Genomic DNA, 12944 nt, shown 5'->3' with positions numbered 1-12944 from the left:
CAAATTTGTGTAAGACAACCCAACAGTTTTACAAATGAAGTTGCCAGACTTCTAAACTGTGATGCTCACTTCAGCATAGTTTCCCTAATCTGATACACCATTTTAGTCCATCAGACACAAGTGAAAATCGAGTCAAATACATATGAGGATAGTTTGGTTGAACAGTCTGCTCTACAGTTCCTCATCTGCAGCCATGTGGAAGAGACTGGGCATAATTTGGTTAGCCAGAAGATTGTGATACTGAAGATTCCAAAGCTGAATATAAAGGTAAGTCCTGCCCAGAATATATGAACTTTAATTTAATTTGGAGATACAGCACAGTACAAGGCCCTTCCAGCCTATCTGTCTGCAATGCCCAAATACAGCCATGCAACCAATTAACTTATTAACCTTGTACATTGTTGGAACATGGCAGGAAACCAGAGCACTCAAATAAATCTATGTGGGTCAAGGGGGAGAATGTACAAACTCCTTACAGACAGTGGCAGATTTGAACCTGGGTTAAATGTCATAATTGGGCAGATTGGTAAGAACCATGCTGTAATATCATTGTGCTAACTAATCTGCCCAATTAGAACAGTTAGTTCAGGCAAACGTGATAGAAAATCCAACTGAAAAACCAAAAACATTCTTACAATCCTTCGGGTCAGTGCAGTCCATCCATGCAATTTGCTTCTATTTTGACCATCTGATCCCTGGTCAGAAACAATTGTTGGTGAAATTCCTTTTAAGATTCCCTCAAAATACGAAAAACAAAACTCTCCCTGAAGTAGTGGAGGACAACAGGCCTGGAGTGATTGGGGGAAATCAGAGAAAAAAATCATATTGGGCAATGAGTGGGATTGAAGGGTAATAATTTCCCAGAAAAATCCCTTTTGAATGATGACAAGTACACCAATCATCATATTCCAAACTTCTATTAAATTAGTGGTTTTCAAACTGCCCCCAAACTCACATTCCACCTTAAGTATTCCCTATGCCATAGGTGCTCTGTGATTAGTAAGGGACTGCCAAAGGTGGTATGTGGGTGGAAAGAAAAAGTTTGAAAACCACTGTTTTAATGGTACCTATTTGACTCGTTATGTGCACAGTTTCATAACTCCAAAGGAAATGGACCAGTGACAATTTTTCTCAAGCAAATTATTTCAGTAACAAATGGGTCTAGAACAGTGGTTCTCAGCCTTCCCTTCACACTCACATACCACCTTATGTAATTTCTTACTAATCACAGAGCACTTATGTCATAGGGATTGCTTAAGGTGAGTGTGAGTTTAGGGAGGGAACTTGAAAACCACTATGTTAAATCTACATCCTATCCCTCAGTTAGGAAGGTTGAAATTGTGTTCCCTCCCCCCCCCCCCCCCCCCCCCACCGAACTATTCAAGCCTGGAAGGAGTGAGAAAACGAAGAACAGTAAATTTAAATGTATTTATTTACAGCATGGTAGAAGCCCATTTTTAATTATTTATTTTTTTAAATTTTATAAATTTTTTAATTTAGACATAAAGCATTTCGGCCCATGTGTCCATTCTGCCCAATTTACACCTGATTAACCTACATCCCCAGTACATTTCAAAACCATGTTACCCAATTACACCCAACTAACTCACCAAGACTGTCCATTTTGGGAGGGTGGGAGGAAACTGGAGTACCGAGGGAATCCCACGTAGGTCACAGGGAGAATGTTCAAACTCCTTAAGAAAGGCAAATTAAACTCGGGTTACTGGTGCTGTAATAGCTTTGCATTAACCACTTGTGTTGCCTATAGAACAGGAAACCAATCACCTTGATGTTGTAGTAAGAATGTGCTGGAAGGTAATACAGTAAAATCCTCGGAATTCAAGCAACTGGCAACACAAACAACCGTCAAAAAATTTTGAGGAAATAAGTAAATGTTTTTTTAAATAAACAAGAATAAATAAAAGTTTAAAATTGTAAAAGTAAATGTTTTCCAAATCAACACACAACACCTTCAGCCAGCAGAGAGCCCTGGTCATGCCCCACCTGCAGCAGCTGTTTGAATAAAGTTGTGTTTGAATAAAATGGTGGCACCCAGGATGAAGAGCCAGTCAACGCTGCTCTATGCTGGGGCGACTCTCCCAAATTGTCTCACTATCCCTGCCTAGTAAGAATTTTTATCTTTATTAGTATTAAGTATATTACTCAGGCTTTAGCTGTAAACTTGGGGGTGGGGGTGTTAATTATGACAGCGTGAACTCAGTTCCAACCTGTTTCTGTTAGGCCAAGTGAAAACATGGTTAGCGCAGTGGCGCGTGCCACATCGTTACAGCGCCAGTGACCGGGATTCAAATTTAAATTTAAATTTTGTAAGTTTCAGGAATTACCTGTATTAAAGTGAACTTTACATAATTAAAGACCACAATACTCTTTTTTTTTCCAAATTAATTTACATTTTGCACTGTCTTTTGTCTTTTAAACTGTTTATTCTTAATGCAGGTGTATAATTAAGCATTGGAAGAGCATGTCTCAGGCAAATGGAAAATTTGCATAAGCAGCATCCACAATCCCCGTAGGTGCCAGATACCGGGGATTTTACTGTATGGGAAAGTGGTAAAAAGGCCTTTCAAAAATAATGCTACCAGTAAACAGTGTCAGCCTGAACTTTGACTACACGCTGCAGAGATTTTTGATATTCTATGCAGTTGGATAGAAAGGGTTATGGTGTACTTGGGCTTCCAAACGCTGTTCCATAAGTTTAACAGAATCTGTCACACAAAATTAGAATTCATGGAATTCGAGGTTAATATACTGGTATGGATTAATAATTAGTTAGTGGAGAAAAGCAGAATATTTTCCATTTGGGAGGCAGCGACTTGTGAGATGCTTTGGGACTGAATGGTGAGACCCGGTGAGTCATAAGTGATGTCAATACTTGGGATGAGGGCAAATGATGTGCAAAAGCTCAGCAACAATGTGATCTGTGAGGAGACTGGACAGAGACTTCCTGGGTTATGGGTGGATCAAGATAGAAGGCATGTAGACAGCCGATGGGATATCATGTGGAAAATGTGAAGTCACACGCTCATGTGAAGTGAAGGGTGACTTATTTCAGTAATGCGAGCACAACATTGTTTGTTTAAGACCCTGCCTGCACAAAGGGCCTAATTGCTGAGTATCAGGTGGGCTTCTTCCAGCAGGTCCCTGGGAGTGGGGTACAAATGACGTGTATGGGATTGTGGGCAGTCTGTCAGCAATTATAAACTCTGGCCCATTACAGTGTCTTTAATAGGTTAGAAATAGAGAGGGCAGCAGATGAAATGATCAGAGCAAGTTGAATAGAAAGGATTTTAATACATATTAAAAAACTAAATACTTGCATTTTTCACAGCACCTTACAAGAGCTGATAACTTCCCAAGATATTTTGAAGTGCACATTTGTTGCAATGTGGGAGAAAAGTGGCACCCACTTTAGGTACAGCAAATGCCAACTCACAGAAATGTCAATGTAGCCAAATGCCTGTGTGTGGTGATACTGAGTGAGGGTTTAATTGGCCTGCTCCTCCTCAAGGCAGCTCCAGATCATCTGAGAAAACAGACAGGAGCTTTCTTATATCATGGCAATCCAGATACAGCACTGCAGCACTCCCACTGCACTGCTTGGGGCCCTGTTCCCAAGTCTATGGCTCATGACCTGAACTCAGTTCCACCCTGTTTCTGTCAAGCCAAGTGAAAACACTACAGGTTATGTGAAAGGTTTGAGGAAGTTCTCAGGCCCATAGTATCATGGTGCCCAGTGACCAGGGAGTCTGTTCATTCTTCCCGTGTCCATATGGGTTTCCTCTGAGTGCTGCAGTTTCCTTGAACTCTCCAAAAGAGTTAGTTGGTTAACTGATCACATGAGTGTAATTGGATGGCATGGGCTTGAAGGACAGAAGGTGAATCTCTATATTAAAACAAATAAATTAAATCATTGCATAAGGAAAACTCAGTATGTAGTTGAAAATTGGATGGTAAATGTAGAATCAAGGAAGGCTTGTTCTTCACTTTTACTCTTTGTTTTATACTTGCCATTTCCCATACATCTCATTTATTTGGATCTGATTACTGTATGTAATAGTCAATACCATGTAAAAGTTGACCCCCTAGTTTTGGCCCAAAGATCTGATATTTTCAATATCTCGCATGCAAAAGTCAACTCTCCTATTTTTGGCCCCGCCAACTGCTCATTGGAGCTCCCAATCCCACGACCACGGACCCTCGCCTCAGCTGCTTGCCCATCTGAGCTCCCGACTTCCCATCCACAGACTCTTGCCTAGGCCCCAGCCAACCACCCAACTGAGCTCCTGACGCTCCAACCACAGTCTCTCATCTAGGCCCCAGCCACCTGTCCATCCAAACTCACAACACCCCAAATGCAGACTTTTCTCCTGTTCCTGGCTATCTGTCCATATATCCGAGCCCCCAACACCTTGAAAATGAAGTTACTGCTCAGTCCCAGCCGCCTTCCCGCACATCTGAGCTCCCAGCTCCTTGAACAATGAAGGTACTTACTATGGTCTGTAATAATAGAGTGCTAGTGATCCTCCTAACCACTAGAGGGAGTCAGAGACTAGTTTGTGGCAGCTTCAGTTGGATTCAAGATGGATGCCTCCACAAGATCATGAATGAGTTCTATAGCTAATAAAGTATAGTTGTTTTAAAAGAACCCAAGTTTATTTATTACAATAAAAGAATCATCACATGGTCAAAAATGGTATGCATGCAATGGTCAACCCCCTTAAATTTTACCTTAAAAATTGATCTACAAAATTTGACTATTAGACATGGTATCTCATGTCTAACCTGAGTCAATCAAATTGGGAAACGTCTTTGATTAATAACCACATAAAATTATAATTATAATTAAACAGGAGCTGTCGGCTATGATAGGAGAGGCGGGAAATATATGAAACAGTCACCAATCATTGCCTCTCCTTACAGGTTGAAGGAGAAATAGCTTTTGGAAAAATGGTGAACATTGTCGTGGAGTTTACAAACCCTTTCAAAAAACCTCTGGAAAATCCGGTTCTCCGCATTGATGGACTGGATTACTTTCAACCAAAGTTAAGGTTATTCAGGTAAGAAAAACCAATGTGAGCTTGATCTCTCCGTAACCAAAATCACCCTGACAAGCAAGAAAGCAATCTGTTGGAGGGACTTACGGAGGTGGGGGCAGGGCGCGAGGAGTAGAGGGAATGAATTGTCTACCTTTTGAATCACGACTGCTGCTGGAGGAGGGATGAAGGGGAGGGTTGAAGGGGTGAGATGGAAGCCAGTATGGGATTGGTGAACTAGGGAGGGGTGAAGAATGGTGGACAGATGAGAGGGTGAGGGGTGAAGTTGGGAGATAGAGCAGATGATTGATAGGTGAGAGAGAGAGAATGAATGAATGAAGATTGGGCAGAGGAGGGTGAAGGTATTGGCAATTACTGGAAGATGATAAGCAGAAACACAAGCTATCAGTGCTGGAATTTGACAAATAAAGAAGGTGACAATGGTGGTAATGATACATCCCCTCTCAGTGTCCTCAAACGCTTTTCTCTGTGATCCTCCTCTGACTTGTCTGAGAGAATGTCACACTGTGGCATCACCCTCTTAACAGCAGTTGCAATAGAGGCTCCATCCCCCCCCAGTTATCTGCAGCCCATTAAATGCCAGTGACATCCCAAGGAGCATGCCAACTGGAAACAGCATAGAAGCATGTCTGAACATAAGAAATGGAAGCAGGAGTAGACCATTTCCATGCCTCCATTTCTTGAACATTGGCTGACCTTTCAACTAAGTGCCACTTTTTTCCACCTGACCCCATATATCTGGTATCCTCTAATATCTAAACATTCAAGGGTTCAGGTGGTTAAGGGGGATGGTGGGCATTCTTGGGGAACCTACACTCACCCATTCACTTGAGGGGCAGCTCCACATGGGTGACTCATTTTGGGAAGTGTCCACCAGCTGTAGAGGTTCTCTGGCAGTGAACTCCATCCTACCAGGAGGGGCAATGGGAAACATGTAAGGAGTCTGCCTGCCTTGGAGGTTTGCACCTCCTTCTCCTGCTTAGAGAAGGGGCTTATTAGCTACAGTGGTAAAGGGAGACCAGGACACACATGGCTGACCTGACAAACGGGTCACTTCATGTTGTCAGCGAGTGAGGGGGAGGGGAGAGGAGAAATGATCCATCTGTGTTGTCTGGTGTCACTACCAAAGGGTAAGTAAGTTCATTTGTTTATTTGTTAATGTCCCAGTGGGGATCAAAGGAAAGGCTGGAAGTCATAGGGAGGCTTGGTTTTCGAGGAATATTGGAAATTTGGTTAGGAGAAAAAAGGAGGTGTACAAGAGGTATAAAGAGCAGGGAGCTGAGAGATTGAATTGGACCCCTTGTAGATAGCGAAGGTAGGCTGAATGAGAAGTCAGAGGAAATGGGGGAAATTTTGAATGATTTCTTTGCCTCGCTATTCACTAGGGAAAAAAAATATTGAACCAGTTGAAGTAAATAAAAATAGTGGGGAGGTCATGAAGCATATAAGGATAACTGAGGAGGTAGTGATGGCTGTGTTGAAAAAGATAAAGGTGGATAAATCTCTGGGACCGGACAAGATATTTCCAAGGACACTCAGGGAGGCTTGTGGACAGATAGTGGGGCCATTAACAGAGATATTTAGGATGTCACTGGTCACGGAGGTAGTGCCAAAGGATTGGAGGGTGGCGCATGTGGTTCCGCTGTTTAAGAAAGGGTCCAAATGTAAACCTGGGAATTATAGGCCCGTGAGTCTGACGTCTGTGGTGGGTAAGTTGATGGAAAGTGTTCTGAGGGATAGTATTTACAAATATTTGGAGGTACAGGGATTGATAGGGATTAATCAGCATGGTTTTGTCAGGGGTAGATCATGCTTGAAAAACCTGATTGAGTTTTTCGAGGGGGTTACAAAAAAGGTTGATGAAGGGAAAGCTGTGGATTTTGTCTATTTAGACTTTAGTAAAGCTTTTGACAAAGTTCCCCACAGGAGGTTAGGAAATAAGATGGAGGCATTAGGTATAAATAAGGAGGTAGTGAAATGGATTCAGCAATAGTTGGATGGGAGGTGTCAGAGAGTAGTGGTAGAAAATTGTTTGTCCAATTGGAGGCCAGTGACTAGTGGAGTTCCTCAGGGATCGGTCCTGGGTCCACTATTGTTTGTTATATATATTAACGATCTGGAAGTAGGGGTGGAGAATTGGATAAGCAAGTTTGCGGATGATACAAAGATTGGTGGTGTTGTGGACAGTGAGAAAGATTACCGTAGATTAAAAGGTGATTTAGGAAGGCTGGAGGTGTGGGCTGAGAAATGGCTGATGGAATTTAATACAGATAAGTGTGAGGTGTTACATTTTGGAAAGGCAAATCTAAATAGGTCATATGCATTAAATGGTAGGCTATTGAGATGTGCAGAGCAACAAAGGGATTTAGGAGTGATGGTAAATAGTACCCTCAAGGCTGATACTCAGGTAGATGGTGTGGTGAAGAAGGCATTTGGAATGTTGGCCTTCATAAATCGGAGTATTGAATTCAAGAGTAGGCAGGTTATGATGAAATTGTACAAGGCATTGGTGAGGCCAAATTTGGAGTACTGTGTACAGTTTTGGTCACCAAATTATAGGAAAGATATAAACAAAATAGAGAGAGTGCAGAGAAGCTTCACGAGAATGTTGACAGGATTTCAAGGTTTGAATTACAGGGAAAGGTTGTGCAGACTAGGGCTTTTTTCTCTGGAGCGTAGAAGATTAAGGGGGGACTTGACAGAGGTGTTTAAGATTTTAAAAGGGACAGACAGAGTAAATATGGATAGGCTTTTTCAATTAAGAGTGGGGGAGATTCAAACTAGAGGGCATGGTTTAAGATTGAAGGGGGAAAATTATAAGGGGAACATGAGGGGAAATTTCTTTATGCAAAGGGTGGTGGGGATGTGGAATGAGCTTCCGACAGACGTGGTCGAGGCGGGATCATTGGTTACATTTAAGGAAAGACTAGATAGTTACATGGATAGGAGAGGACTGGAGGGGTATGAACCGGGTGCTGGTCAGTGGAACTAGGAGGGTGGGGATTTGTTACGGCATGGACTAGTAGGACCGAACTGGCCTGTTCTGTGCTGTAAGTGGTTATATGGTTATATGGTTTATCACATTATACCTTGTATAGTGAGGAGGGTTCTTCTTGAGCAGTCTAACAGGATAACTGGAACATTCATGCAACCTGCTCAGCAGAAGAGCTTCAGTCCAATTGGAAAGTGTGAAGTTCCATAAAAAAAATTAGCCCAAGCAAGGGTACCATGAGAACATTGTTGTAGGGTTCATTTAGGAGCCTGATGGCTGCGGAGAAGTTCTTTAGGTCTGTTAGTGTGTGATTTCACACTCTTCAGCCTTCTTGTTGATGAGAAGTGTTCGGGGAGATGGGTCCTTCCATATGCTGGCTGCCTTTCCTAGGCTACAGGAATTGTAGATAGAATTCATGGAGGGGAAGGGAGGTTTGTGTGATGTTCTGAACTGCATTCACCATCTTCTTCCAATCATAGATGGAGCAGCTTCTGTCCTATCCTGTGAATCATCCTGCTGGGATGCATTCGCTGGCATACCTGTAACTCTAGGAGGAGAACTTGAATGTTCACCGTGACATGAGATCACGATGCCTCCTGTTCCCCTGCTACTTGTGTGGTGTTGCATCACTCCTGAGCCCCTGTTGTCTACCACCTCCTACCAGACCCTCCAGCAGATGCTGGACACCAACCCCATACAAAGGACCTCCCTCACCTTGAACGGATCTCCTTATTGAGGTTTCTGGGTCTTCCTGTGAAGTGGGGGTGGGGTTTGCTCCTCTCCCCACCCCTCCACCACTTTGCTCTACAGCTTGAAATATTATAGCAATGCTCTTGCGCTGTGTGTGTTTCAAATGGAGGGATATCTAAATGTCAAATAAAATCAGTAAAATTCAAACGCACATATAATCAAAGGGGTACATTTATTAAATTCAATACAGCTTGAACTAAGAACTGTGCTTTCCATTTGCAGCATCCTCTCTGCAAGTGGGACCTTGATAATAGAGGAGTCTGTTGTTCTGCAGAGATACGGTCAGTGGAAGATCATAGCCAGCCTAGACTGCTCTGCACTCAGGCAGGTCATTGGCGAGCTTCAATTCTATGTCCAATAGTGGAGGGAAAATGGAGTGGTCAAGAATTCACATCACCACTTGACACAACTTTCTGAGAGGAGGAGCCAGGAGCAAATATTGAATGTCATTTAAAATTTAATGTCAAATTACCCTGCTTTGCTGCTTGAATTGCCATGCCTCTCTGTATTTCTTCTGTGGAAAAGGCTTGGACACTTGAGAATTTACCCTTGCTATTTCTTACATGCCCGGGCCACAATATTTTTTTTCTTTGTTGTGGCTATTTTATCATATCAAGAAATATTTACAAACTAAAGTAAGTTTATGACAATGAACGTGTTCTTCTCACTGTGCTTGCAAGGTTTAGAAGGCTTTATTTTCAAAAAGAAGCATTACAATCAAACATGAAATAGAAAGCTTGCATCAAATGAAATGTATACTCATGGCCATGACTCTTACCTTGCCCCTTCCTTGTCCCTAGAGATTGTATCATCTCCTGGTTTCAATGTCAGCTGTGTGTGTCAGGGTGCAATGATCTCACTGAGTCAGAAGGTGTGGGAGTGAGACTGGGTCTCTGGTGTGGTACTGAGGGACGTGATCTTCTGTCAGGCATGTTACCTAATGGGTGAGACATTAAGCCGAGCCCCATCTGCTCTCAGAGACATGTAAAACGTCCCCATCTGTTGATGGCTTCTCGCTGGGCCATGTATTTGAAATGTTCCTTCTGCTTCTCCCTCTCATTCCTGCCTTGCTGGCCATTACTAGCTTGTTTCCATTTATTTCATATTTCCAGCAGTTGTTGTTGTAACCAATTGACCATAAACATGTTCACAAAAGTAGCCTGATGTGACGGGAGAGCATATTAAAATATGGAGGAAGTTGCTGACTGATGAGGTTCCAAGCTGAAGAAATATTTTCAAATCTCCTTCATTACTGCTTCAATGATACCCTATTGTATTGCATCCATTCTTTCAATGTGCAAAATTATTATGCTAAATTGGCTGCTAATAAAATTAACTTTGTCATTATCTTGTCTGAAAGTTGCTACTGTGCAATTTACTGATGAAAGTTGCTTGGATTTTGTTTTTGCTTGTTTCAGAGGGTTAATAGGGGTCACCAAAGATTGCGCAGAAAGTTAAGAGAGCATTGGTTCAGTCTCTTCGCTTCCAATAGCATTGGGTTACTGGGGAAGGAGCCAGTGATGGCTAGGCACTCCTGAACGGGGAGGGAACAGGCGCAGAGCTGAACCTGGCTCATTCTTGTGCACACACTCTAGATCTGCAAGAGTTTTGCCATGATCTAGGAATGAGATAAAGAGAAAAACAATAATAGAATAAACACTCTATCCTAAAACCCAACATTGTGTACAAGAGTCAGACAACTGACACCTGTGATATGGACATTAGCCAAAATCTCCTCAGCTATCAAGAATTGCCTTTTTATCCTCCATTCTACCATGTATCTCCAAATTTAGCCAAACAGTCATTTGTTATACCTGGTGAGATAGCTGAAAATAAATCTAACAAGTAATTACTTGGTTAGTAAGTTGCATCTGGTTTCACGTATACCTGGTCACAAAGGCAACACCTGGATATAAGGATCACACCTGCATACAGGGGACATATCCAGGTACAAGAGCCACATCTTGTTACAAGGACTATATCTAGATACAAGGGTCACACCTGGTTGAAAAGGCCACATTTGGATACAAAGGAATCAGATGTTTACAAGGACCACAGCTGGTTATTAGGGTCACACCTGGCTGAGAACGGCAATTGGCAGATGAAGATTTCTTGTCAAATCATGGTGTCACTCTAAATCAAATATTGTGTACAAGAGTAAGATCAAGCCATTGACCATCTCTTGTCATCTTGACAAACCACAATGCATTCTACAAGATTTGGCATCATCACACCCTTAGCACAGGGAGAAGACTGCAGAATTGTTGGTCTCCAGGCATGGAGAAGAGTAGACTCATAGAATTGAAGAACCAATGGGAAACAGGATGAGGCTTTTTGGCCCATCAAGCTTGCCGAAGATTATTTCAACAGCTGAGTTCCTCCTGTCCCCAGACACTCTTTCAAAAGTTCACCTAATATTCATTCACATTTTGCTCAGTACCAACTGATCTCTCTCCCTCTCTAGCTCTGCTCTTCTGTGCTGTGTCTTACCTGCTCAAAATGTATGGGATGTTTAGCTGGACTTCTCATTAAACAAACTTTCTCACTGCACCTTGGTTCATGTGACAATAAATTTGAATGTTTACAGTGCAGGAGCAATCTAAAAAATCAACACTGGAGTCCATCTGTCGACAGCAAGGTGGTTTATTCAGAGCTCAACTTCACTGATGTATTGAAAGACACCCCAGAATATTTCTGGTTCATTCTGCTTGACAGAGTTGTGGCAAGTGGTACTTATGCCATTACAGAGCTTTGTGTGTGTGTGATCAATGCCAAATACAATGATCTCAGCATACAGAGTGCCTGTGTGCAGGTCCACCTCTATCAGCAGAAGCCTTATGTCTGCACAGAAAGACTCAACAGTTGATAGAAATGATGTCAGGGCAATATATTTAATTGTAAAACAAGATAATTACATTCTTATTCATTTTGCAGCCTCTCTCACTAACTCTGTTTATCTGACCAATGATTTCATGTTATCCTGCCTGCCTAATGATATTTGTCCTTGCGGTGATCCCTGACTATCCCGACTACGTACAATTATGAATGAATTAGGTTCCATGGCCTCTTTAAACAGAACATACCTGATTACCACTTATTTTTTGCTCATGTTCCCTTTGGAATTGCTGCCAATCTTTTTTCTTTAAATCTATTTCACCTTGTTCTCAAGCTTTCTCAATAATCGGGGCAGTTTTGCATTGTTCACATCATTCTTCATGATATCAAGGATTTCAGTCAAACTTACACTCAACCACCTCCGCTCTGAGGACAAAAAGCTAAGATGACCCTCTCCAATCTTGAAGCTTATACCTCTCATCCATGGTACTGTGGAAGAATCTGTGGGCCCAAAGTTGACCTCATTAGGGACCTCAGGAACCCACGGAACTGGAGTGGAAGTAAGCCACCCTCCATCCTGAGGGACTGCCTGGGAGGTAGACATGTTCAGCACACACTAGGAGGATGAACTCTAATATTTGGAGGCTAGTTGTACGAGAATAACAGCATCTATAAATTTGCTGTTGATACCACAGTAATGGGTTGTATATAAGAAAAAGTGACGAGTCAGCAGACAAGAAGGAGATAGAAAACTTGGCTGAATGGTGCACCAACAACAACCTTGCATTTAATGTCACCAAAACCAAGGAGCTGATTATTGAGTTCAGGAAGGGAAAACCCTTGTGTCTAGATACAAGGGTCACACCTGGTTGAAAAGGCCACATTTGGTTCATTCCCAGAGAGGGAAGATCCAGTGATCTTTGGGGATCAGAACTTGGAGAGGGTGAGCAAATTTAAGGAGTCAATATCTTGGTCAATCTTTCTTGGACCCAACACACTAATGGCATGATGAAGAAAGCATGTCTACTTCTTCAGGTGTTGCGGAGGTTTGGTATGACACCAGAAACCCTGACAAATGTGGAAAGTGTGCTGACCAATTGTATCATAGTGTGGAATGGGGACACCAATATCCCTGAGTATAAAACCTTCCCAAGGGTAGTGGATATGGCAAGAGTGTTATCATCTAACTTACCTTGCCCCAGTGATACGGTATTTTGAGGATATTATTGACCATCATTTAGTACGGAATAGAGTAAAAAGAGCCATCTCTGAAACTGAATGGCTCTTTATGA

The 12944-nt window shown here is 42.3% G+C and overlaps 1 protein-coding gene across 5 annotated transcripts in view; it reads left to right on the top strand.

Annotated features, from left to right (window-relative positions):
* Positions 1 to 10164, top strand: part of LOC138751343 (coagulation factor XIII A chain-like) — a 120655-nt gene extending 110491 nt beyond the window's left edge. For 4 of the 5 annotated variants that reach the window (XM_069913513.1, XM_069913516.1, XM_069913514.1 and 1 more), the window contains exons 13-15: positions 107 to 267; positions 4942 to 5078; positions 9040 to 10164. In XM_069913513.1, coding sequence (XP_069769614.1) covers positions 107 to 267; positions 4942 to 5078; positions 9040 to 9178 — 437 coding nt within the window. In that variant the 3' untranslated portion in view covers positions 9179 to 10164. The remainder of the gene's footprint in view (positions 1 to 106; positions 268 to 4941; positions 5079 to 9039) is intronic. The other variant, XM_069913517.1, reaches the window with a different exon arrangement.
* The last annotated feature ends 2780 nt before the right edge of the window (positions 10165 to 12944 follow it).

Source organism: Narcine bancroftii, chromosome 1 (genome assembly GCF_036971445.1).
Source record: "Narcine bancroftii isolate sNarBan1 chromosome 1, sNarBan1.hap1, whole genome shotgun sequence".
Lineage (NCBI taxonomy): Eukaryota > Metazoa > Chordata > Chondrichthyes > Torpediniformes > Narcinidae > Narcine > Narcine bancroftii.
This window is presented reverse-complemented; position numbering and strand designations above follow the sequence as displayed.